Source organism: Lepidochelys olivacea, assembly GCF_965140295.1.
Source record: "Lepidochelys olivacea isolate rLepOli2 genome assembly, chromosome: 9".
In the NCBI taxonomy this organism is placed as follows: domain Eukaryota; kingdom Metazoa; phylum Chordata; order Testudines; family Cheloniidae; genus Lepidochelys; species Lepidochelys olivacea.
Window position 1 is genome coordinate 27082565 of NC_140419.1, and position 27116 is coordinate 27109680.

Consider the following 27116-nt stretch of genomic DNA (forward strand, 5'->3'; position numbering starts at 1 on the left):
CACTGTTTATAACATTTTATTGTATGACATTGCTGAGATGTGCTTTAAATTTAGAAAATCAGCCCAAATCAGTTCCTCAGAGACAAAAGATTAGCTAGCACCTTGGCGTGGTGTCAAGATAATCAAGTAGATTATTACTGAGTTAAGTGGCCACTCTTTGTCAGGAAGAAGGCTGTAAGTGAGAAAATTACATATTGGCAAACAAACAGCTGGGGGTTCCTGTCCCAAACAGACTTGCTGTCATCTGCACCGCAGCTGGAGATAATTCTGAAAGAGGAGGAAAATATAAAAAAAATAAGGAATAGAAGCCCCAAATCACCTTTCTCTTCCCTTTTTCTCTGCTCACAGCATCAGCAACATTTGAAAGACAAAGGAAGCACCACTGAACTGGGCGAGTGGTCCTGACTGAAGGAATTTAGCAGTACAAGCATGCGGTGAGAAAAGCCTTTGCTTTGAATTCACTTAGGTATTAGTTTGTGTTTTACCTTTTATTTCTTTGTAACCAATTCTGACTTTTATGCCTCATTTCTTGTAATCACTTAAAATCTATGGTTATGTAGTTACTAAACTTGTTTTATTATTATCTAAGCCAGACGTGTTTGGATTGAAGTGTTTGGGAAGCTCCATTTGAGAAAACAAGACTTGTGCATAGCTTGTATTGTCTAGAAAGAAAGATGCACATTTCTGGGGACAAGTCTGAGACTGGGAATCTGCTGGTGTCACTGCAATATAACTGAGGAGTGGCTGGCTAGAACCACTCATTTAGCTGGGAGTTAATTTACAAGCTAGAGGTGGTGTGTTAACAGCAAAGCAGTGTGAAAGGAACCCCAGGTTGGTGGATTGAGAGGACACAGATGTTCACTGTCCAGATTGTACCCTAAGGAATGTCACACTAGCACCTTGTGAAATTCTTTGAGTTACTAGACAAGATATAATTAGGGAGCCACCAGTTAAGTACAAAACTCAGCTCAGCTATAGCAGGGATTAAAATTCCTTTGTTATGAATAAAATGTAGTATGTCCTCCCAAAATAAAAGTACTTACTCTGAGTATAGGATGCACTTTCGGGGAATTAAAACTAGTTAGTGGATTTACTTGTAAACATTAAAATTAATTTTAAAGTGAGTCCTTTAAAAAATTTAGCACCTTGAGCCAGACCTTTTTTTGGCCATTACTAATGGTGACTCTTCAAACTCCCATATACTTAAAACCCATTGAAATCTTGTGTAGGCATTAAAAAAAAAAGTCCCTTCCCCAGTTATTCTTCCTAACTAAAGGTTTCTGCTGAAGAATGTTCTATTTCAAAGAATTCCATGAAGAACTGCCTTCTTCCAAAATGTCTGCCATCTCCTAATGTTCTCAATGGGTCTGAGGTCACAGGCTGCCCTTAGTAAGGATGTCAGTTGCTATTAACCTGTTTGTCAGTGTTTCTCTCCTTGTGGCAGTGAGGGGTCAATCCCAGAGGGCAGCTTGGCTTTACTTCCATGGAAGATTTTTATAAGGGCATCTTCACTGAAGGCAGCCTGTGAAATCCCAACATGTTCAAGTATGGAAATATACAAGTAGGGGACCCCAAAAACCTTAGCTCTGCTCTGTAGTGAAACCATGTGGGGAAAAAAAACCCAAACGTGTCCTTAAAAATATCTTTTAATCTAACCTGGAACCACTAACACTAAACTGCTTTATCATAATCATATAGTTATTGGATGATGCCACTGCAGGAGAGTTAAGATTGTTTGCATGCCCAAACCATATATTTCCATGCTTGAACATATTTGGATTTTTTAAATTTGCCCATAACTCAGGATTTCCTTGGTTTATCGGGATTGGTTTGGGGATAATTAGAACATTCCTGTAGTTTACTGTACCGTAAATTACAGATATGCGCTCTGAGTCTTACACCCTATTTTGACATAGAGTGTGTCTGGGATCATAAGCCAGGGTTCTTGTTTTTACACAGGGCTGGATCATCCCCTCAGCTGGTAAAACCCTGGGGAGAAAAGTGATTCCCCACATGATGGGGATTTATTCCCTCAAAGAATGGGCCACAGAACCTGTCAGCATCTAGATAACTGCACCTATGTCTCTCACTCCGTGGTCCCTTGAGAGCTTAAAGTTTTCTGGCTCCCATTCATCACCTCTCCTGGGAAGACACCTTCAGCTCATTCCCTTCTGAGCAGGGGTTTTAAGGCGGCATAGCTCTCTGACTTACACTGATATCCTCAGCAAGCCAGGCTGCCTAAAAGGCCAGCCCTGGTGCTTTGCTTTCTCTCCGAGGGCTATGACCAGTGTATCGCCAGCAGTTACAAGTTACCCCACAGCTCCTTCTAAGCAAGCACAGTTATTCTTCAGGTAGAAGACTTAGAGAACGCATATTAAACACAATAAAAGCCTCCATGCATGCTAGAAAGCTTACCAGAGTTCACCCCCAACTCCAGCCTAGGTCTCTGATAGGCATCAGTCCTTCCAAACCCCACAACTGGGTTTTCCCTGCAGTTACAAGTGCACATCACTCTTTAGATCAGGAACCAGAACAAAGGCCCTCCAACAGTTTACGCGTGCACTGTTTATCCAAAAGTCATTTCTTTATGTGTTGGTCTCTGGAGAACCCAGTTTGAACCACAGTCTGCAAGCTCTCCAGGAAGGAGTACCTCTTCTGAGGTGTTACAACTTGCGTGATACTGCCTTAATCATCCCCCCTCCTGTTTTCCTTCCCACAGAAGATGCCGTAACCATCCTTCCATGTAGTTCAGAGTCCTTGGCCCACAATGTACATACACCATTCATACACTTAGCACAATATGGTCTCCAGTCACAAAGATATTGCGCACAGTTGCCCTATTTGTCACAGGACTTATCTCCAAATCTGGCAGGAAGAACAACAAAAGAGGCGGCAGGGGTGCCATCTGGCTGACTGCCATGCATTTGTCATGCAATCCCTGCTGGCTGGGCAGATTCACAACAGGGAAATCCCAGCTAGATGGCAGGCAGGCAGGCATGTCAAATGTTGCATCTTCTGCAACAAGTCAATGGTCTGATTTGGAAGCCTGTAAGTATCAATATTAGTTGCTCTAGTTTTCCAGTTTCCAATGGAGTTTCCAACATGCATGTTTACGATTCCCACACCTCATTTGCCTCGAAGAGTATTCAGAGGTGAACCTGGTCTGTGAGCTGTTAGTCTTCCTGGAAAAAGGTTTGTTTCTAGCACTTGCCCTCCTCCCTTTAGAATACTTAGGCACATGCAGTATGGAGCACATCTATGTCATCTTACACTTAAGCCCACTACTCCTAACTAATTGCAGCTACAGTTTTATTTTATTTTTTCCTATTGCTATTTTACTCCAGCCCTAAACTGCACTGAGTGAATTCATTTGCCTCCTTACTATCTTTAAAATACTCTGCCCCTTCTATTTGTTATTTCATCACAGATTCTGCCTAAATGAACCTAAGTTTTTGCATAGTTAGGGAACCATGAAATCAGGGAACCATGTTGTGTTACCACAGTTTAATATTTGGGAGCAAAGGGGTACAATGAGTTTGAAGAGGTATTAAGTATGTAAATCCTTTATACACAAAGCTCCATCTTTATAAAAAGACCCTTTATCTTTAGTGAGTGAAGGCAGCAAGCATACAGCTTTATTATATTGACTGTCTGATGCAGGCTGGTAGCAGACAGGCAAATAGAAAATATCATGCCATTGAGTCAGTGGGAACAGGGTTCCCAGGGGCTGCACAAATCTGAGAGCCTCATTGCCAGCATACAACATTATAAATCAGATGCAGAGGGAAGAGCTAGAACAACAAGCTACCTACTTAATGCTCCAACCTTCCGCTCAGCCGACCTTTAAAGTGTTTGCTAATGTACCTTCAAATCAAAAGTCCTACTGTTACATCACCAAGCCACTTACAGGAACATGTAAACAAGCGTCAAAGCATACATTTCCTTAATTCTTTCTGATTTTCCATGAACTATACCAAGCTGTGAAAAGCTCACGTACACCACCTACTGTTGGGTGACTCAACCCAGTTTACATTTGCTGGAAATAGCTAGTTTTGCTGCATCAGACTTATTTCCTGTAAAAAGATTAAAATGGAAAAGTAGCCATGGAAAGCTGTGCGTTTCTTACCAGTAAGATGTATGGTATTTTTAATTAGCAAAATTTAGGTTAGTTTAACATGACTTTCAAAATAGTATCAGATTTCCCCCCTTCAATGGATTTTATAGGAACCTGGTTCTCATTAAAGTGAGACCAATACTATCTGCACCTCCAGTGGGGATGAACAGAAAGGACATATTCTCTTCACCTTAGCTTTTACCGGCCTGCTTATTTCTCCCTTATTATGGCTTCTGGGCTCAGGCATTTTCACAGCTGTTCTCACCACCTCTGTTTGTATGTGGCTGAACCTCTGATCATATCACAGGCTAGAGCTAGCTATAGAATAGGAAGATGCTATATAGGCAGAGGCAATGCGGGGGGGGGGGGGCACGTAGGATCACATCCCCCCGCCCCACCCTGATTTCTGCAAGCACTGAGCTGCCCTTGCAGGGTTTGTTCTGCTCAGCCTGCCACCAGGGGTGGGGGTTCTGTCCTTCTGCTGCGCCTCCCCCTCCCAGCACATTTCAGGCTTGCTCAGCCCCTCTCCCTGGCAGCTGAGCGCCAGGCGGGGAGTGGAGGGCTTGGGATAGAGCCACTTCTCCTGCCAGGTGAGGGTGGCCATTCTGAGTCACTGCCTCTGTGCAGCGAGGCGGCTGCCTGGGAAAGCCTGGCTGGGGAGGTGGAGGCAGCCCACCCCTCCACCCCTGCCTAGGCCCAGCTGCCAGGGAAGGGAGCCCAGTGAGCCAGAAAGGGTGCTTCTGCTGCTCCTGCCCCCAGGAACTAGCAGGATTGGCTGCCCTGGCCCAGGGAGATGGGGCTGGAAGCTTCCTCCCAGAGGCGACACATGGGACACATCCCCCACCCCCAACTTTATATTGTGCCCTCCTGGTATCATCAGGTATTCTGTTTCCCACACAGCTTTGCCAATGCACCTCAATTCCAATTTAAAACTATTCTTGCTATTTAATTTCAGAGTCTCTCCTGATCAGAAATTGTCAATTGTGCTGAAATATACCAAACTGATATTGCTTTAGCAAAGATGGACAAGAATAAAACTACCCAGCTCATCTTCTCTTGTGCCCTAAGCAGAATTTGGGTTCCCAAAAGGAAGGATTTAGAGCTAAAATCTGTTTTTTAAAAGCTTCCAATATGATAGGATTTCTCCTGGTCCTGAGTGTCATAATATCCCAGTTCCTTGGAGTCATGTTGAAAGAGAAAAACATTAATTTCAGTGACAGATAATTGTTATAGAAGAGACAGAAAGACAAAGAAATGTATGAATTAGATGTTAAAAGTTCAAATGACATTGTTGCCATCAGCCTCCTGCACTAACTTCTTATCTGAGACTGTCCTACTGGGACCTTTCACTCAGCAGAAAAAAAGTCAAAGGAAAACCATATGGAGAGACCCCAGAACATAATAAGATGAGGATCTCTCAGGAATAGGATGACAAAGGCCCAGGAGATGGTGGGGGTGGAAGCTGTGGTGGTGAAGCTCACTTCAGTAGTCAATTATTCTCCCTAAAGTCTTAAAGGACCCCAAAATGGAGTAATGGGTGGAATAGCCCACTCCATCATTATTTTGTCCACTAATTTTGGTTCATTGATTTCTGATCCCACACTTGTCTTACCAGGCATGATCTTCACACAGTGTGAGTTATATCAATAGGCCTTTTTTTTTGTGTGGACTAATTCAGTTTGTTGATCATACCTTTTCCCATCAAGATGTATTCTTATAAATTGTGACCTAAGCTGTCACTTTTTACATTTGCACTCATAATTAGGGTAAATTTGTAGGCTCAATTGTTACACCACCACCATCTTTGTGGAATTCCAGGAAGTCTTGTCCCTTAAAAAGGTACAATGATTCCTCTTGAAGTATACCTGGGCCCTCTTTGTCCCATCAACTCAAATGACCAGTGGTTGCATGAAGGAGAGCAGCATGGTCCCTCCACTGACTACTCTATTTTGAGGCATTAGAGTGGTGCATAATGTGAATAAGTTCTGGTTTGTAGCAACGTCTCTGCTGTAAAGAAAATTAAATTTGCACTAAAAAGGACACTTGATTTTGGTATGAGCCAATTTCTTTACGGTCTTCTTATATTAAGTGAATTTATCATTGTCCTTGTAAGATGTGCCAGATTGACAGCTGTGGAGAGCAAGATCCTCTGTCTACAGAACGGGCCAAGGTAGTCACCATGTGAGCTTCTCCACATTTCCCTGCCAATGTACTTGTGCTGTTTTGGGTGGACTAACTTTAGATACAACAGGCATTTCAGTCTCCATGCTGATTCGACCATTAATCTCTCTGACCCCAGGACAGATTCTGCTCCCATTGAATTCAGTAGGATTTTTTTCCACTGACTTCTGTGAAACCAGGGGCAAGCCGAAGAGTATCAGGTATAAAAGGTGATTTTCTGTGATAGCAGCACTGGCAACCAACACATTTGACGTAGGTTGTGAAACAGCAAAAGGATAACATAGTGTGTCATAGCTAGTGTAAAAGCAACATGTTCATTAGTATTCAAGGAACAGAAAGGGAATAAGCTAGTAATTAACATGCTTAGAACTGCAAAGGTACCTGGCAGTCTAGTGGCTGCAAAAAGCATTCCTAAACTCTTTCTCTCTCTGTGTGTGTGTGTGTGAGAGAGAGAGAGAGAGAGAGAGATATGAACCCACCAATAACTAATGGAGTAAGAAAATCTTCCTTCCGGGCGGATTGTTCCAGAGCTGCCTCTTGCCCGACTCTGAAGCATCTGGCATTGGCAACTGTCCAAGACAGGCCACTAGTCTGATCCAGTATGGCTATTGTTATATTCCTATATTTCAGAGGGAACTGATTTGACTGTGTCCAGGTCCCAGGCTGTTAAGACCTGGCAGTATTTCTGGGGTGTGAGATTGGTTTCCTAACATTGGGCCTGATCTTACTCCCAATCACACGAATAACAAAAGTACCATTACCTTCAGTGGAAGCAGAATTGGGCACATTGTTTCCATCAGTCCTGGATAAACTGAAAGCAGCAGAGAGGACGTTGATTGGGTGGAAGGAACAGGATTCCAATGTATGGTGAGAATAAAGGAATAAAATGTGCTTATTCTCCGTGAGTCATGGACTGGCTAGGGAATTGAACTGTAAAGAAATAGGCAAAATATAACTGATTGAACAGAGGCAAAACATGGGTGTGTGAACTACTCATGGCAAACATTTTAATAGGCCTGTCTTTTAGGCTTTCATGTTGGAATAATAATCTTATATGGAACATCTTAGTACCTCAATTAATGTTACAAAATAATACACCAGATTAAGTTAATGTAAAATAATAATAATGGCATTGCTTTAAGAATGTTGCTGTTCTTAATTTGTTGTCTGTCCCACTCATCCACCCTTCATAATTATAGGGGATAAAGTCAGGATCTGAGATCCTACCAATTTAGGTAAGAGCACTAAGCTCTTTTACTACTGACATGCACCTAAAGCTAATAGCTGGAATCAAAGTTTTTATGAAAGACTTGGCAAATGGAGGAAATACTTAAACAAATGTTACCTTATATAGAAGATACTGTAGTCCAATAATATGATGAGGCTTCATAACCAATCAGAATAAAACATGGAGGGAATCATGTATATATTTTATAAGTGAATTCAAACCAGAATTCAGTCATATTCTAGATTAAATATAAACCATCCACCAACCAGCAAGCCTCCAAATTATGCTGGCCTGACCCTCCAAATGCAGAACTCCTAGAGACTAGAAACTGGAACAACAGTTGTTACAGGTACACAGCGCTTACCAGATTGGAACCACTGTTTGATTCAATGCAATTCACAGGCACAATGTCTACGTAAGATATGACAAAAAACCTGACATCACCAGAGTCAAATCTCAGTAAATTGAATATTTAGCTACCAGTGTGACAGTCCCATCATCTGATTTATTTAGCCAACAAACCATTAAAATATCAGAATTGAATGTTCACATCAGTATGTGATATGTAACATGTTTGATTCATATTTAAAGTTATTATATTATAAGAAATAACTTAACAAGCCACCAAGAGGCAGTACAGTATCATAAAAGCCCAAACCACTCCTCTCCATTGAAATCCATGTTTCAGGGTTCTCAAAAGCTGCCAAGAAATGTTTGTTGTAGGGATACAGTTGTCTCAAAAGTTTCAAGAAAAGCAAGGACCACACATATAGTTAAAACTCAATCGTTAAAGAGCCAGGCAGAAGTGAAAAAGGAATGCCTGGACTAACGCAGCTTGTACAGTTTGACTTAGCCAGACTGATTACGTGAGTAAGACATGCAACATCAGGCTCTTAAAAGACAAGAAGAAGTCTGCAAATAGATCAGCCACAGGACAAGTGTAAATAGAACACTATGGAGCCTGAAAGAAGGTAATATCTATCTTTCATAGCTAGTTCTTGGTACAATATGTACAGTGTGCAGTAGCTATTCTAACTAGTTGACAAGGAGGCATCTTTTGAATGCAAAATAAGACAACAGATTGGGTTTAACATTAATACTTCAAGTGATGGAGATTTCAACACATCCTTTGCTAAACAGGTTCCAATGGTTAATTACCTTCACTGTTAAAAATGTGCACTTGATTTTTAATTTGTCTAGCTTCAGCTTCCAGCCATTAGATACATTTATGCCTCAGTCTGATATATTAAACAGCCCCATGGACCCTGACCAAGTCAACTCTGAATATTCTCTAAATAAATTAAACAGAAGGATCTCTTTAAGTTTCTCACTGTAAGGCATGGTTCTTGTATCTTACTCTTTCACTATATTTTTAAACTTTATAGAGTGAAATAAATGAGAGAGACATATTCAATACAGGAAAAGGCACAGGAAAATGTCTATTACATTTCTTTGTGTGATTTCCCCCTGGCACATCACACATGCTATTTATACATATACATACTAACAGAGAGATCCATACATATTGCACATGTGATAGATTGCATATGACTATAGCACAAAGTACCCCATACAAAACAGAAAGATAGGGTTCATGTTCAAGGCACTCTCTCTGCAGGTAGCCAGCATGTGCTTTTCCATTTTTCTACACGTTCAAAAAAACAAAAACAAAACAAAAAAACCCTGTGTCCAATTTTAGTAATATAGCACCTTTGGCTCGAAGCTCAAGATTTGACTGATGGCATTGAGCCCTCTTGCATGTTTTTATTCTATGTTTACAATCAATAGCTGCGGGACAGAGAAGCATGTACTGGGGGGAAATGGAATGACCCAACTTGCAAAAATATTCATTTTTGTTCAAACACTCACTAGTGGAGTTCCTCCTAAAAATTCTATTTGAAAATTCCAGCTAAATGTTGACTATGTTCTCTGTGTGGTTTGATTCAATGGGAATTGAACAGTTTGAGTTGTCAGTGTTTTCACAAACTTTACTGTATTTATTTCACTGAATCATATAAATGACTATAACAGTTATTTGAAGAGTTTTTGCTTTTTTCCTTCATTGGCCTTTCTTATAACTGTATCATCATTACTTTTGAATGGATGCTGCTACTACTTCTGACTACTACTGCTTCTTTTGGCATATTTTTATGACAGACAGATCATAAGATTTTGTCTATAACAAAGGAGATCTGGATTTCATTCTTCCATCTGTTTATCAGTGAATTATAAGTTATGTAAATGTCTTACAAATGTCTTACTCAACAATACTTTCATACTTGATCATCTGAACAAGCAGCAATTCACTAAAGTGAAAAAGAAGGTGAAATTTAGCACTGTTAATTTCTGAACATAAACTGGATCAAGTTATGTAATTAAGTACAGTACATGCCAGAAGAGCTCATGTATTATATAAGAATGCATTGTCACCATGAAGACTGGATGGGGATAGTCAAGCAAGTAACCAATGCTACAGTCAAGCAAGTAACCAATGCTACAGTCAAGATTCTTTGAGCTATTCATATGACAACTTGCCTTTCCATGAATGTTTTCATGTATGAAAAATATGATTGTGTATGTGGCCGTAAACTAGCCTGCCTCATGAAATGTAAAGAATGAATTTGCTGTGTCATTACTCAAGTAAAGACACTGTAGGGGAGGAATTATAGCACAATATACTCTTCATAAAATATCTACTTCACTAAAAACAGTAAATGCAGACCACACACAGTATCTCTGCCTCCATGCCAGTTGTATCCCCTGCCTCTTTCCTGCTCTCTGTTAGCTCTCTCAGGTAACCCCCTGCAAGGAGTTTGTAGAGTCATGAAAAATAGTACAGCCCCATGGGCTGTATTACCTTACTAACCGACTTCTACTTGATGCTATCTGCCACTGCCCATCTTCTCCACACCTGTTCAAATCCTTGAACTCACAGAGTGCTCCCTGTAAAGGAAGCATGCTGGCATGGAGACAATCTAGCTAGGTGAAAGCAGAATGGAGATGGTCACTGCTTTGATTTGGAGACAAGTCAAGAGAGCAAACTTTCTAACCATACATGTTCTGTAGGCCCTTAATTTGCAATATAAATACACATGATTCTATGATACATACATTTTTGGGTCACTTTTGTGTTCAGGCTTATTCCCAAGTCTTACTCTCTCCCCTAACATGCTTAATTCCACCCAGCCTTGGTTGTTACATTCAAAGTTGAAAATAAATCATTTTAAAAGCCAACAAACATCAACATTCACTTTCCCCCACACCTCTTCATTCCTACCTATTTCAGGGCTCCCACCCTACAGCATTCACACAGTTCATTTATTTATTTACTCTCTAATTACTTACAACTTTAAAAAAAGTAATTCCTGAATCCAGGAACAGGAAATGGGTTGTTAGAGGTTTGAGACTGTCATTACAACAATGAAAAGGAGTACTTGTGGCACCTTAGAGACTAACAAATTTATTTGAGCATAAGCTTTCGTAAGCTACACTGAATGCATCCAAGGAAGTGAGCTGTAGCTTACGAAAGCTTATGCTCAAATAAATTTGTTAGTCTCTAAGGTGCCACAAGTCCTTTTCTTTTTGTGGATACAGACTAACATGGCTGCTACTCTGAAACGTATTACAACAATGGCGGACCTAAAAGAGAATTAGAGAGGTCACTGGAACAGTTCCTTGTTATTTTCACTTTATCATGATTGCTTTAGTTATCTTCCTTTGTTCATGACGAAAGTGCTTATCTGGAAGATGGGACTAAATGGCTGATAGGAGACAAATGAAAGAAGAACACAGATGCTAAAGAAATTTAACAAAGGAAGTGTTTATTTCCTTTTTTGAAAGTAGTGAATACTGAAACCAGGAACTGGTTGGGACAGTGGAATTAGAAGATGAGATGAGGATGATAGTGAAAAAGAAAGTCTGTATATTTTTCCAATTGATTTGCAGGGGAATTTAAGGGATGGGGAGAGGGTGCAGAATCATACCAGCAGTATTTTATTGTAATTTCAACAGCAGATGAAAGACACATGATGAATAACAAGTTTTAATTTGACATTTTATATTTATTTTTTGAAACCAATATTCTGAAAAGTGTTTGTTGCACTAGTCAGCAGTGCAAGTAGGGCAAACTGGTCTGGTACACCGTACCAGCAAGATATTTATAGCCAGTACGGTGTACCAGAAAGACACAGGAGGAGCCGAGTTCCTCTGGAGCCAAGTTACCGCTCCCAGCCCTGCCCCCTGCCCTTCCACGGAGCTGCGTCTCCTCCATCTGTACAGCAGCAACCCCACTGGAGGACAGAGCTGGGAGTGCGGGGCGGGGCTGGGAGCGGTACAGCCACCAAAGGCACTGCCAGCGTTCTGCTCCTTTCCCCGCTGCCCCGCGCAGGAGGGAAAGGAGCAAAACCCCCAACTGCCCCTGCGCCAGGTCTGTGCAGTAGTTTTATGGCATACATTCCTGCTGAAGGAGCACACAAGAAGCTGAAGAAGTTGGTATGCGGTTTCAAGGAAGGACATGCCCTGTCTTTGACCCACATACAGAACTCCCACTGATGTCAACAGTTCTACCTAAATATCAAGACTGGACTAAATCCTAGAAGACACTGAGATCATGCATCTCTGACTGTGCCAGTGACAGCTGCTCATGCTCAGATTCTGCCTGAGCTCATGTGGGCATGCAGTGGGAATGAAGGTGTGGGAGGATGTAACAAGCCCTTTGCCAACTCGCATAGCCTGTGTAAGGCCCACACAGAGTTTCAGTCCCTATATACTGGGAGGGCAGGAAGAGATTCCATCCTTTTCCATCAGGAGCAAAGCATAGGAATTAAATCACAGAAGTCCTATGGGTTGTGTTATACAACATGTGACGCTGGATGGAATAGGTGAGATACTTTATGATATCATTAATGCCAATATTATAAAATTGCAAGGAATCCAACCAGATATGCTATGGGAAGTATCTGCAAAAATGTTATAATTTTCCATGTATGATAATAATGTTTACATATTTGTATCATAACTAATAGATATGTATGGTATATCTGTATTTCAAACTTGTGTTTTACATTTGGGTGACACCCCCAGACAGATTGGCATCAGCACTGCCTAGCCTGCTTGCTAGCCCATCAGCTGTACAATAAATACCACTGAAAGACCAGGGACTACACCTCAGCAAGCTATGTAGCCAAGCTATGTAGCTATGTAGCAAGCTATGTATGCTTATGGACAGAACTCTAAGGATTTCCATGCCATGTGCTGTGACACATGTATTTGGGACAGAGGAAGTATAGGAGGGACTGTCAAGCCAGCAAACTCACCAATCCTGCTAAGAACCTGATACATGGACTTTGAAGCCTTTGTATGTACCTTCCTGCTTTACCATTTAACTCTCTTCTTGTTCTCTCTTTTTTCTTTATAATAAACCTTTAGTTTTAGTTACTAAAGGATTGGCTGGCAGTGTGGTATTTTGGGTAAGATACAACCTAATATTGACCTAGGTGCTGATTGGTGCCAGAGAACTGGAATGCAATAAAGGGGGCTGTGTGATTCCTCCTCCTTTTTTTTTTTGTCTTTTTTTTTTTTTTGCGCCCTTCTTGATAACCATGTGGGTATCATAAGCACAGTTTGTGACTGGTTGGGGAGTTTAACTTTAGTGTTGCACACCAGTCTTGGGAATATCTTCTCTCGTTTGCAGCCTGCCCTGACCTTGGCATTTCTAGTGAGGGCTACCCCAGACACCCCGGCTCATACAAGAGGTCAGACTAGATGATTGCAGTGGTCCCTTCTATCTTTATATAATCTATGTATCTCAGCTAGGGAAGGAGGGAGGAAGGCCCATAACTCCATCCCTCCTCACTGCTCTGGTCAGTAGAGCTGTCCAGCTACAAGGAAGTAGTAAACTGCATCATCCCACAAGGAAGTGTCATTGCAGGTGGGCCCAGTTCTGACATCCCCTACTGACAATGAGTAGTATTTATTCATGAATCAAGGCAAACAGTCCCACAGTAAGTGATGCTTTCATGAGTAAAAGCGGTTAGAACTGCACCTTTTGTGTTTTCTCGTTGCAATCTTGAGGCATCCTTTTCAGAAGATTAGTTAATATCTATTTTTTCCTTTTACATCAGAGAAGGGCCCAGGATAGAATGTACAGAAGGCATTCAGAACTGGGGTGCGGTTTAGGCATCTCTTAAATGTATTAAGATAGGTAAACTTAGAGTGATTTTAGTTTAGTTTTTGTTGTAGAAGAACATACAGTCATTTGTCGTGTTCTGATTTTGGGAAAGGAAAAAAAAAGGAGTTTTGGTTGTTGGTTCCTGGCTAATAGAAAGGGAAATTATTCTGCAAAAGGATGGCTATAGGGGAAATGAAGACACTCAGAAGTCTACTTCTCAAAAACCACCACCACAACTGGCACCCTCCCAGTCTCGGCAGAGAGACAAATGACTAAATGAACAGGAAGAACATGAACTATGCTCTCATTCTTTCAGATTTAAGGTACACTAGCTGGCTAATGTAGGGAAATGTTTATAATTATTTCCTACACATAGAGGACTTCAGTGTTCAAAGTTGGCAGCTTTCAAGAGGACTAAATTCATTTTTTTTAAATTGTAATTGTCAATATTTACTAAAGGGCTAAAAACAAACATCCCTTTGAGTCTCAAACACAGTAGCAAAGGAGTCTATGAAGTTTGGGTGCTGTGATTCCATTTCATAATTTAAGTGGAGCTGGGCCAAGTCAATATGGGATACCTCTAAAGAACATTAAGTGCTCCAGCATTTGCTGTTCCCTGTAAATCTATGTTGAATGTCTGTCAGTGTGTGAAGGAAGGTGCTCTGTTTTTTGAATGAAATATGAAACAAAGATGCATACTTGTGTTCAATGAAGGTCCCAGGGCACATATAAGCATAGGAACATTTACTGTGGCATTCCAGCTCAGGTAATCACATTCTATAGAGCTAAAATTCTCATTGAAATTTCAGTCTGGGTATCATTTTTTATTTCCCGATTTATAATATACCGTTCTGTAATATTGCTGTGTAGTATTAAACAGCTGTTGTGTTTTCACCACAGAGATGTTTGCATTTCAGTGAGAGATGAAGTGATTTCTTTATCTCCCTTTGTGATTAAAGGCATTGTATATAAACATAAAAATAGAAATACAAATTAAGAGGAGTTATAGACATACACTGACTTCTTAAGAATTCCTTGGAAACCAGGCATTCTGCAAGTTCTCCATCTCCAGGTTTTACGTGGCTGTCTTTTTTTTTTTTTTTTTTTTTTTTAAAACACACAAAGACTACAACACATCCAATCAATTTCTGCTAGGTAAAAATCACCAAATCAGACTTGAAATACATTTTGCTTAAATCAATGTAGATCTTGTGGCCATTGTAACATCTTTAAAAGTAGAAAGAATTAGCCAGACTGAAGCCAGTTCAGAGAGTTCACGACACCGGTGCATTTATGGAGTAATTCTGAAGCATTATGTCCATTTAAGATAGGTGCAATAGATACTGGACTAAAGCCTATGCTGATATGCATGCTGTGCAATGCCACTAAAGTCAGCAACTCTTTTGCTCATGATCTAATCTGAAAAGTTATCCTTAAAAAGCAATCTTTCTGTATTCCACCTGGAAACTATTATGTACCAGCAATGCAGTCTAAGGGCATGGCTACACTGGAAACTTCAAATCGCTGTCGCAAGAGCACTCTCGTGGCAGCATTTTGGAGTGTGGTCTGGCGCGAGCACTGGGAGAGAGCTCTCCCAGCACTCCTAGTAATCCACCTCCACTAGGGGATTAGCTCCCAGCACTGGGAGCCTGTTTGCACTCATGCTTTAAAGCGCTCTGACTTGCTGCACTCAGGGAGGTGATTTTTCACACCCCGAGCCAGCAAGTTAGAGCGCTATAAAATGTAAGTGTAGCTGTCAAGGTTCCTTCCCCACTCTGAACTCTAGGGTACAGATGTGGGGACCTGCATGAAAACCCCCTAAGCTTATTTTTACCAGCTTAGGTTAAAACTTCCTCAAGGTACAAACTATTTTAGCTTTTGCCCTTGGACTTTATTGCTGCCACCACCAAGCGTCTAACAAATATATAACAGGGAAAGAGCCCGCTCGGAAACGTCTTTCCCCCCAAAATCCTCCCCAAATCCTACACCCCTTTTCCTGGAGAAGGCTTGATAGAAATCCTCACCAATTTGCATAGGTGAACACAGACCCAAACTCTTGGATCTTAAGAACAATAAAAAAGCAATCAGGTTCTTAGAAGAAGAATTTTAATTGAAGAAAAAGTAAAAGAATCACCTCTGTAAAATCAGGATGGTAAACACCTTACAGGGTAATCAGATTCAAAACATAGAGAATCCCTCTAGGCAAAACCTTAAGTTACAAAAAGACAAAAAAACAGGAATATACATTCCATTCAGCACAGCTTATTTTATCAGCCATTTAAACAAAACAGAATCTAACGCATATCTAGCTAGATTACTTACTAAGTTCTAAGACTCCATTCCTTTTCTGTTCCCAGCAAAAGCATCACACAGACAGAGAGAACCTTTGTTTCTCCCCCCTCCAGCTTTGAAAGTATCTTGTCTCCTCATTGGTCATTTTGGTCAGGTGCCAGCAAGGTTATCCTAGCTCCTTAACCCTTTACAGGTGAAAGGGTTTTTCCTCTGGCCAGGAGGGATTTTAAAGGTGTTTACCTTTCCCTTTATATTTATGACAGTAGCCAAGCCCTAAGGCAAGTAAAGGATATATTCAAATGGCCTCTGGGTCTGCCTGTATTAATCCTTAAATATAGGAGTTTCCTAGACACAAAAACTCTGTTAAAATGGAGCTAATGCTATACATACCGGTTAGGATATAGATATTCAGGCCTGTCTGCAAAGGCCTATACTTTAAGTATTTAGGTATATTCTTATCACTTAGCTAGTTATAGAGGTATAAAAGAAAGAATCAAAATCACAGTCTGCCTGTATAGGGCCTTCTCTCAGTATGATAGTCTAAGGCCGTGTTCTTTGGCTAAGCAGCAGAGGCAGCCATAATCTGGGAAGCGAATGGTCACATCCTCACATTCCAAACTAGTCACATTCAAATAAGGTGCTATTGGGCTGTTAGGAATACAATCCTATCCGAATAATGCCGATCACCTTCAGATAAAGGAAAGAGCCTAGAATATGGAAAAGGAAACTTAGTTTAATAGCATCCTGTCTGGGAAGAACTCACTTATCAATAGCTGGGATGTGAAATCCTCATTTCTTTGTTGTTCTATCACTGTAGTCCCCATTTCCTTATTGTTTGTATGTATAATCTCTGGTTCTGTGATTGTTTCTGTCTGCTGTGTAATTAATTTTGCTGGGTGTAAACTAATTAAGGTGGTGGGATAAAATTGGTTAGATAATCATGTTACAACATGCTAGGATTGGTTGGTTAAATTTCAGTAAAATGATTGGTTAAGGTATAGCTAAGCAGAACTCAAGTTTTACTATATAGTCTGCAGTCAGTCAGGAAGTAAGGAGGGGAATGGGAACAGGGAATGGGGGTGCGGGAACTGGAATCATGTTTTGCTAACGGGGGGGAATGGGAATGGGAACAGGGATACATGCAAGGCTCAGAGCTGGGAAGGGGGACACTAAGGAAGAAAATTGAAATCATTGTTTGCTGGAAATAAACATCACCCCAATAAACATCAAATTGTTTGCACCTTTGGACTTCGGGTAGTGTTGCTTTCTGTTCATGAGAAAAGGACCAGAGAAGTAAGCGGGTGAAGAAATAAGCCCCCTAACAATATCTATTAATATTTTAATATAGTCTTAAAAACACTCAGGTAATGAAAGTAAAAAGTAAGGCTACACTGTGAGACTCCCTCCCACAACCAGGATAATTTGATCCTTTTCTACATTATATTTGGTATTTGAAAATGGAGTCAATGTTGTTTGGGATATATGATGAGGAGTTTACCTCACACAGGCTGGACAAGGATAATAAGGGCCTGTGAGGCCAATTAACCACCCTGAGTGCACATGGAAGGTAATCCAGAACTAATTAGAAATAAAGCCTAGCTGGAGTTTGTCTCTGAAAAGCTCAGTGAGGCCGGAGGGAAGGGGGGGGTTGAGAAAATAAAATTAAATAATAATAGAGCCTGCTTTCTGGGGAGCAGCCAGGAAGAAGGCTAAGGAGAGCAGAGAGGCTATTCCAGGGGTGAGCTAGAAGCCTGAATGGAGATAGGGACCCTGAGGAACTGTAGGCCTGAATCCTTGAGTGAAAAAGAAACGTGCCAGCCCCTGGACAATGGGTTTGTTGAAGGAACAAGAGCCTGAGCCAAGGCATGGGAACAAACTGTCGTGGATAAGGCTTGTGAAAAGGAGGTGACCATCTAAAGCTAACTAGACTGAACATTGGGTTTTTGGTTATATTTGTTAGACTTTGGTAAAGGTGCCCAAAAAGGGCAGAAATCTGTAAAGCGATCTGGCCAGAACATTCCTACAGCTGAGGTAGGCCGAAAGACAGTGGGGGAAACTGAGGCAAAAGTTGCTGCAGTACCAAAGCAAGTTGGGGGGGAGCATGTTGGGGCAGCAACTTTGCTCAACTCAACATCTCTATACTTTAGAGTTTGTTTTATTAAGTGTAACTTGAAACTATGAATTTCCTTGTCTTTCAGCAGTTTGTATATTTTAAAAATGAATTCTGTTAAGTTTTAGTGCCTTACATTCTTCCAATTTACAAACTCCAGAACAACAACTGTTTTTGTCCAGGAATAGTTTGCCTCACATTTCTCAATTTCTCTGCTGTGTGGTTGTTAAAATGATTTATGCTTATGTAAAAGATTAGTGTCAGCTGTTCAAATGTCATGTATACACTTCCCCCTCCTCCCCTTGATTCTTCACTTCTGAAATGGATAACTTAGCATTTATCTTCAATTGCATGTGCCCTCCAAGTCTAGACCCAGCTGTCCCTTATAATTACCTTTCAGTGACTGAGCTGAGTATTTGTTTTGACTGTGTTTAAAAGTGTTAGTGTTTAAGTGCTCACAAGTAGGCTTTGAAGTTAACAGCCCACACTGATGAATAGAGGACATTCACAGCTCTGCTGTAATTGTTCCAGTCTTTGGTTACAGCAGACTCTGGTGTATTGATTTCATGGTGACACCAAGGGGGGTGGACATTTCAGGGCTTTTTTTTTTTTTTTTTAACTTAGTTTTTAAAGAAATCTACAAGATGATCCTAAAAACCTATATTCATAACTGGGCTTTGTCACTTAATATCCTTTTACCGGCAGTAATCAGAGACAAATGCTCTCTCCTGCCAACAAAGAACGGCTCACACTGGGACCTTTCAGTAGCACTACTGAACCGGCACAGCTGTGCTGGTGTTTGGTGCACAGTGCAGACATAGCCTCAGGCCCTGTCTACACTGGCAAGTTTCTGCGCAGTAAAGCAGCTTGCTGCGTTGTAACCCCCGAGGTGCACACACTGCCAGGCCACTTAGCGTGCAGAAACTACACGGTTGCAGTGCTGCAGAGAAATCCCACCCCGACAAGAGGCGTACAGCGTTCTGCACTGGGGCTACAGCACTGCGGTGCCAGGGTAGACACCCTGGTCGATTGCAGTGCTGCGACTGGCCTCCAGGTGGTGTCCCACCATGCCTGTTCTCGCCTCTCTGGTCATTGGTTTGAACTTTACTGCGCTGCCCTCAGGTGATGAACCTTCATCCCCACCCCGTACATTCCTTTGGAATTTTGAAAGTCCCCTTCCTGTTCGCTCGGTGATGCGTGCAGTGGTCTCAGTGCATCTTTTGAGGTGGCCATGTCTGCTCCATGCACCAGGTGATCCCCTGCTTGGAGCAATGCCGAGCTGCTGGACCTCATCAGCATTTGGGGAGAGGAGCTGTCCAGTCCCAGCTGTGCTCCAGCCATAGGAATTATGACACCTACAGACAGATTTCATGATGCATGACAGAAAGGGGCCATGACCGGGACACAGTGCAGTGTAGGGTAAAAGTGAAGGAGCTGCGGAACGCCCTCCACAGGGCACAGGAGGCAAACCGCCGCTCTGGTGCTGCGCCCATGAGCTGACGGTTCTACAAAGAGCTGGATGCGATATACGGTGGCAGCCCCACCTCCACTGCGAAGGCCATCGTGGATATGTTGGTGGTTTGCGTGCCAGTCGAGAGTGAACCAAGCCAGGAGGAGGAAATCTTTGATGAGGATGTGGAGGGGAAGGGGACCCAGAGGCAGAGGATGACTCGAGGGTCAGAGATGCATGCAGCCAGGAACTCTTTTCTGACCCGGAGGAGGCTAGCCAGTCACAGCTGTCAGATGTTAGTGAAACGCAAACAGGAGAGGAGGCCCCTGGTAAGTGAATCTGATTTTGGGAATCGCTGAAGTGAGTTGTTGGGGGCAGGAGGGTTGCAGAATGCAGGCTCGTCTCCCACCGCTTGCCTAGCCTGAGCGGCGGAACAAGCTGTTGATTGACTCCCTCACTTCACGAACAGGCCAGTGTGCTGAAAGATGCATGCGTCATGCACCTTTCTGGACCAGCCTGCAGTAATGTCTGTGAAATGCCCACGGTGATCCACAAGTGCCTCGAGAACCATAGAGAAATACCCCTTCCGATGAATGTACTCGGTGGCTAGGTGGTCTGGTGCCAGAATTGGAATGTGCGTGCCATCTATCGCCCCTCCACAGGTAGGGAAGCCCATTTGTGCAAAGCCATCCACGTCACACATGTTGCCTAGAGTCACGGTCTTTCGGAGCAGGATGAGGTTAATGGCCCTGCACACTGCCTTCAACACAAGTCCAACAGTCGACTTTCCCACTACGAACTGGTTAGCGACCAATCAGTAGCAGTCTGGAGTAGCCAGCTTCCACAGTGCAATCGCCACGCACTTCTCCAATGACAGGGCAGCTCTCATTCTCGTGTCCTTGTGTTGTAGGGCTGGGGTGAGCTCATCACACAGTCCCATGAATGGGCTTTCCTCATCTGAAAGTTCTGCATCCACTGCTTGTCATCCCAGACGTGCATGACAATGTGATCCCACCACTCAGTGTTGTTTCCTGAGCGCAAAAGTAGTGTTCCACTGTGAATGCCTCCGTAAATGCCACAAGCAACCTCGTGTCATAGCTGCTACTTGTGGCGAGATAAATGTCACACTCCTCTTGCCTTTGTAGTTTAAGGAATAACTACACTGCCACTCATCACGTGTTAGTCAGAGCAAGCAGCATACCGGTCAACAGTTCGGGATCCATTCCTGCAGACCGAAGAGGCAGAATGCACAGCACACAAACCATTGAAAGACAGCACCAAATGCAGATGGAAGCACAGGGATTGCTGGGATGCGAAGCAATACATCATGGGGCATCAGAATAGGACCGAGGGTACCCTGCCACCGCCTCCATCTTCCCACAACTCTTAGCGACAGAAGACAAAGAGATGCTCCGTGGGATAGCTGCCCAAAGTGCACCACTCTGAATACCGCTGGAAGTGCCGCAAGTGTGAACAAGCTGCCTGTACAATAGTGGACAGTGTGAACATACAACAGCGGTTTCCCTTCAGTGCTCTCTGAGCCCTGGTTTACAGTGTGTGGGGGGGATTGATGTAAGTTACGCAACTTCAGCTACATGAATAACGTAGCTGAAGTCAATGTACTTAGATCGACTTACCATGGTGTCTTCACTGTGATGAGTTGACTACTGCCACTCCACCTGCGCCTCTTGCGGCGGTGGAGTACAGGAGTTGACAGGAGTGTGCTCGGGGGGTCGATTTATTGCGTCTAGTCTACCTGCGATAAATCGACCCCCCCCCCCCGCTGGATTGATCACTGCCCGCCGATCCGGCGGGTAGTATAGACATACCCTGAGTGGCGCTGTAAATGCCGGCGCTGTAACTCTATCAGTGTAGACATACCCTGAGTCTCACTGAAAGTCAATGGGTTTAAGGGTCTGTGATACAGGGAGGGCCAGGGAGCAGTGGAAGAGTGCTAGATATATAAGCTCAAGGCTAATTAAGGTGTGGCTCCCTGTAGACTAGGGAAGGTGACTGCAGGTTAATTGGAGCACCTGCAGTCAATTAAGGCCTTGTTAGGAACCTAATAAACCCCCCTGCATCAGGAAGACAGAGGAGGAGGAGGAAGGAGAAAGCACTGTAGCTTGGAGGTGTGTTGAGAGATTTGGAAGACCTGAGAATTTGAGTAAGGGAGACCCTGCCCAGCAGGACAGGGATACCCTTCCCCCCAGCATCTAAGGACCAAGGGTAACCCCACCTAAGGGGTTACCACCAGAGGGTAAGAAACCCACAGGGGTTGAGAGGGGCTGGGACTCAGAGCGAGGAGCAAACCCAGACCCCTCCCCTGCTTCCCTCCTCTACCACCTTCCCGGGCTAGTAGCGGGGCCCTCGGCACCCAAGAGCAGGGGCAAAGGGGGGCATCTTAGCTCCCCGCCAAGAAAAGTGCAAGACCCACCAGACTAAAATTGGCCATCTTGCCACAGGTCCTAGGTGCCCAAGTCACTTTTAAAAAAAGAGACTTAGTGTTGCAATGCTGAGTGGACCAACACCTAAATATCTTCGAGTCTAGCCCCATGAACCTACTGGAAGACGGAACAATTTCTGTATAATGGAAAGTCTTACAAAAAGACATCAACCTTATTAAAACAGGCTACACTACAAATTAATGAGTAGTTCTTATCACAAAGGGAAGCCTTGGTTTCTTCACTGTGTACATGTAACCTCTGAAGTGTAATATTAAAAAAACAACCAGATTATGCAATGTCCTCTGAACAGTCTCAGAACGTTGCCTCCAAGGTCTGGCCACCTGACTGCGTCTGAAAGTAAAAACACTTTACTATAGAAGCGGGGAGAGGGGTAGAATTAGACGCAGCCAAGCTGATCCTTAAACACATCTGTCAAAGAGTTTCATAAACCTCATCTTCCAACCAGCTGCACTAGGAGACTGACTATCCCTTAATTTCAGCCCAACATTACATTAACAGTGTAGCCCTCTTACAGCTAGAGAATCTGCCCAAAATACTGTAAGTGGAGAATCCACCCAAAATTTTTATGCTCAGTGGAATAATATAACCTTGTCTAGGCTATATTCCAGCAATTCCTTAAGAAAGGCATATATATATTGTGTTTTCACTTCAGCACTCCCATTGCTCAATGTAATTGCATGTATTGTATGATTAAGCAGGGTGCCTTTGGACAGATGTCTATTTTAAAAGCTAAATAAATATAGGGCTACCACAAGGTTCCTATGTACAGTGAGAAATAAAGCCAAACTAATACCCGTACCAAAGCTTATCTTGGTATTCCCAGTATAGACAAGAGAAATCATTGTTAGTACAACAGATTCTGCCCTTTGATGCACATAAGACTGTGTACAAAATTTAGCCCTAAGTATAGGGTATTATATATTTTTCCACAGGGATATTTCAGTATTCATATTTTCAGAGTAAGTAAGTGCACATGCTATTGACCTGAGTCTTCACTGAAATGCTGTGCACTGAAAAATACGCATTTCCCCTTGGTTACACATATTCTTTAAAAACAGTCCATAGTCTATATGCAGTCCTCAATTCTAGTGTTTTTCCTCCTCTATTTAAAGCTGTTAAACCTTGCCTCACAAAATGATCATCTTGAGAAAGTGAGAAGAAAGGAAAACAATCAGGAGTAATATTCAACATCTGCTAAAACCACTAACACAAGAGACTTTGGAGACATTTGTTTATGCAACAGAAATTTTAGCCTCACTGCTGCAAATAATGTATAGTTGATTTCTAACAGAAAGGTTAGAGTAAGTTTAAAAATTGCTGGGCTACCAATTATCTCATCATTGGAAGAAATCATAGCAACATCAGTTGTTTACCAATAGAGAATCTACCCCAAACCCTCTGTTATTGTCAGGAAATATTATAGGAATTCCTTCTGAAAGGCTACAGTGTCCTCACTGATTGCTCTGAAGCTTTTTCAATACTTTCATGAGGTGTATTTAGTTTGCTCAAACAGCAACTTTGTCTTCAGACCTGATAGAATCACTGTGTTTAAAAAACAAAACAACCAAACCCCCTCTCCCACCCCTGCCTCCTCCCCAAAAAAACCACCCATGAGAAAACATTACCACAGCCAGATCACCTAAACTTCAGAGAGCAACTGGTGCAGTCACTGGCTTTGGGATTATTTCTTAACAGCAACTTTAATGTTCTGGAGTACCACATTCATCTTGGTACTAATAAATCAGAATGGAGTTAAAAAGCTGCTTAGGAATATAAACAAATAGTAACATATACTGGAGTCCAGTCTGTGAAAGAAGCTTGTTGGAACATTTCTGGGGGTGAGATTTCATCTGTAATCAGTTTCTTAATGTATGAGGCTTAGACTTGCATGTTTTTTGTTTTGTTTTATTTTGCTTGTTAACTCACTTTGTTCTGTCTGTTATTACTTGGAACCAGTTAAATCCTACTTTTTATACTCAATAAAATCACTTTTGCTTATTAATTAACCCAGAGTAAGTAATTAATACTTGGGAGGGCAAATAACTGTCTATCAGTGTTATAGCAGGCAGACAATTTATGAGTTTACCCTGTATAACCTTTATACAGAGTAAAACGGATTCATTTGGGGTTTGGATCCCTTTGGGAGCTGGGTATCTGGGTGCTGGAGACAGGAGCACTTCTTAAGCTGTTTTCAGTTAAGTCTGCAGCTTTGGGGCACGTGGTTCAGACCCTGGGTCTGTGTTGGAGCAGACTGGCGTGTATGGCTCAACAAGGCAGGGTCCTGGAGGCCCACACTGGCTCAAAGATAGTCTCAGCACATCAGGTGACAGTCCCAAGGGGGTCTCTGTGACCGAACCCATCACAGGAATAACAATGTGCAATGAACCTGAGCTATAGGAAACTCTCATGGATAAAGCCATCACACTAAACCAGTGACCCCAAAGTGTCTCAAATTTTATTTCATTTCTTGTGAAAAGCCATCACTATGAAAATTCCAGTTTTTCCTCACCCAGTCATGTGATCGCTTAAGGCAGGTTGTATTTCATGTTCTAAAAAGTTGAGAGAATAAAACGGAGATGAGAGAACTGGTTCAGATAAAGTGGGAATTACATGTTTGTTCAAAACTAGAACCAAAACTATTCAAGAGAGTTTAGGAACATATTTTTATTTTCTTTTAATTTATTTTCATGTGCGTCTGAACTTCAGGTTTTGGCTAGGGGCAAACATACTGAAACAATGTTCTCACAGCTTCTGTGGTTAAGTCAGAACCAGAAAGCATTGGAAAGCTAGTGAAATTCCAGGCCACAGAGGTTTGGATAAAATGAAAATCATACAAAATTTGGATGTTTATCCAAAACCAAAAAATTCTGTGGTTTGTCCCATCACTAGGATGCGTGTAATAAAAATACTACATTAGAGGCATCCCAATTGTTCAGAACTTACTTTTCTCTTTAAACTTAGTATAGCTGCTTACTCACTTACCAAAGCCATATACTCAAAGGCCCCAATACTGAAAAACACTAGTATAACTTTAAGCAGGTGAGTGTTCCCACTGACATCAATGGGTTTGCTATCTGAATTTTGACTGGCTGCAGAGCTAAACCAATAGAAATCAGTAATGAGTAAGTTTCAAGTGGCAGAGAGGTACAAGTTTGAAAGAGCGAAGATTTCAGGTGATTTCTTATTTGAACTCCTTCACCCAGACCATCTACCATAGGTCAAGATCATGACAAATCATATTGTTCTAAGGAAAGGTGGATTGATATTTAAGTAAATGCAGAATATGATGTAAAACATCAATCATGGTTCCAGCAAGCACAATATATCCAGGCACAAGAAAAAGGTCCCCGCAATTATCCAGAATGTAAGTAATTACAATTCTATTTGAAACAGATGCATTTCTGCTTTATATTTCCACTTAGGTATATTATCCAAATTATCCATATAGCATTGTTTTAAATCTTATGAGAGTATTTTTTTAAGAAGAGAGGAGGAGAATGTAATGTGGAGGCTAAGCATGAAATAGTAAGGATACACTATCCAATCTTAATTTCAAGATCGCAGTATCTTCCCCACCATCACCACCACATGATTTGATTCCTGATCCTTGTCTCTGTAGACCTGGTATCACATAAACAGCTGGACAGGGGAGTATCCCATTTCTTGGGACAGGACAGGGAGGTAAATAGATGAGCAGGCTGAAAACAGAATGTCTACGCTAATTAAGATTGATAAATGGGTCAGTAAGCTGAGTGACAGAATGTCTGAACCAACTAAGATAAGGGGAGGGAACACTCAGGAAACCATTTACAAAGAACAAGATAACAATGGACAAAATAAGCTGGGAACATAAAGATAAAGTAAAGAGTAAACCGCGGATGGACAGAGCATGGCATACAGGCATTGGTTCCTACAAAGTGTTGTAGGAGAGCAGTGCTCTGTATGACTATGCTATGTATAACCTGTATGCTCAAAAGGTGTGTTACACTTCCCCGCCCCCTTTTTGTCTCCTCTCCCTCTTTGAATACCTGTGAAGTGGCTTTCCCTCTCCCCCTCCCTCCTGGAATGCTTGTGGGACGAATGGGCTGCTTGAACAGCTGGAAGATCAGAAGAGCTCCCAGGTAGACAAGGTATCTGGGACCCTGATTAGGCAGCACTCACACACCCAATGCAGGGACACTGCATGGACAGTGCCAGAGGTGGAGTGTAACCAACCAGATGCAGCCAAGTCATCTCTAGTCACAGGCCATGAGGAGCAGATCCTTAAAAGGGGAAGGGGCCATGTGATCAGGAGTGCACTCACAAGCTTGTACCTCCCATGATGGCCTTTGCCCGGACTGCCTGGCCAGTGGTTTGCCGCGTTGCATTCCATCATGCCAAGGGAAGACTTACCTTCATTGCACCGTCCATCGTTGTGCTGTGGGACACTTACCTTGAAGGATCCTGACGTCTCCAGTGCTGTGCCTGTCCTGGGAGCTTGAGTATGTGAGTGTGACCCCCACAAACACTTCTTTTGAGCTTAGCTATCAATACAATAAATGTGCTGCTTTCTGCCAAACTCTGGTGGGTCATTAGTCCTCCCTAAGCTTACTAGCTGGCCTAATTTCGGGTAACATTAAGTAGCCAAGCCCAAAATGTGTAAAATCAATGTATAGTAAATGCAATAAAATGTGTATATGTAAATAAGGGAAAAGAGTTTCTATGTAACTTTGGATTTTGTTTGTACCCTGTCGTGCCTCACTATGTCTGGCACTAATCCCTTGCTCACTGGGTTACCAATAATGAAGCGTCAGATACTTATAGATTATGGTCAAGTTGCCTCTTAATCTTCGCTTTGTTAAACTAAACAAGACTAGGTTCCTAAAGTATTTCAATATAAGGCATGTTTTCCCAATCCTTTAATCATTCTTGTGGCTCTTCTCTGAGCCCTCTCCACTTTATCAACATTCTTCTTGAATTATGGACACCAGAACTGGACACAATAGTTTAGTAGCAGTCAAACCAGTGCCAAATACAGAAGTAATATAATCTCTCTACTCCCACTTGAGATTCCCCTGCTTATACATCCAAGGGTTGCATTAGCCTTTTTAGCCAGTGTCACACAAGG

At 42.2% G+C, this 27116-nt stretch overlaps 1 protein-coding gene across 5 annotated transcripts in view; it reads right to left on the reverse strand.

Annotated features, from left to right (window-relative positions):
* Positions 1 to 27116, reverse strand: part of LOC311525804 (arylacetamide deacetylase-like) — a 149319-nt gene that overhangs the window by 44319 nt on the left and 77884 nt on the right. Inside the window, exon 4 of one of the 5 annotated variants that reach the window (XM_084638185.1) lies at positions 7057 to 7225. The exons of the other annotated variants lie outside the window; for them this stretch is intronic. Within the exon in view, the coding sequence (XP_084494311.1) occupies positions 7057 to 7092 (36 nt within the window). The 5' untranslated portion in view covers positions 7093 to 7225. The remainder of the gene's footprint in view (positions 1 to 7056; positions 7226 to 27116) is intronic. 5 annotated transcript variants of the gene reach the window in all.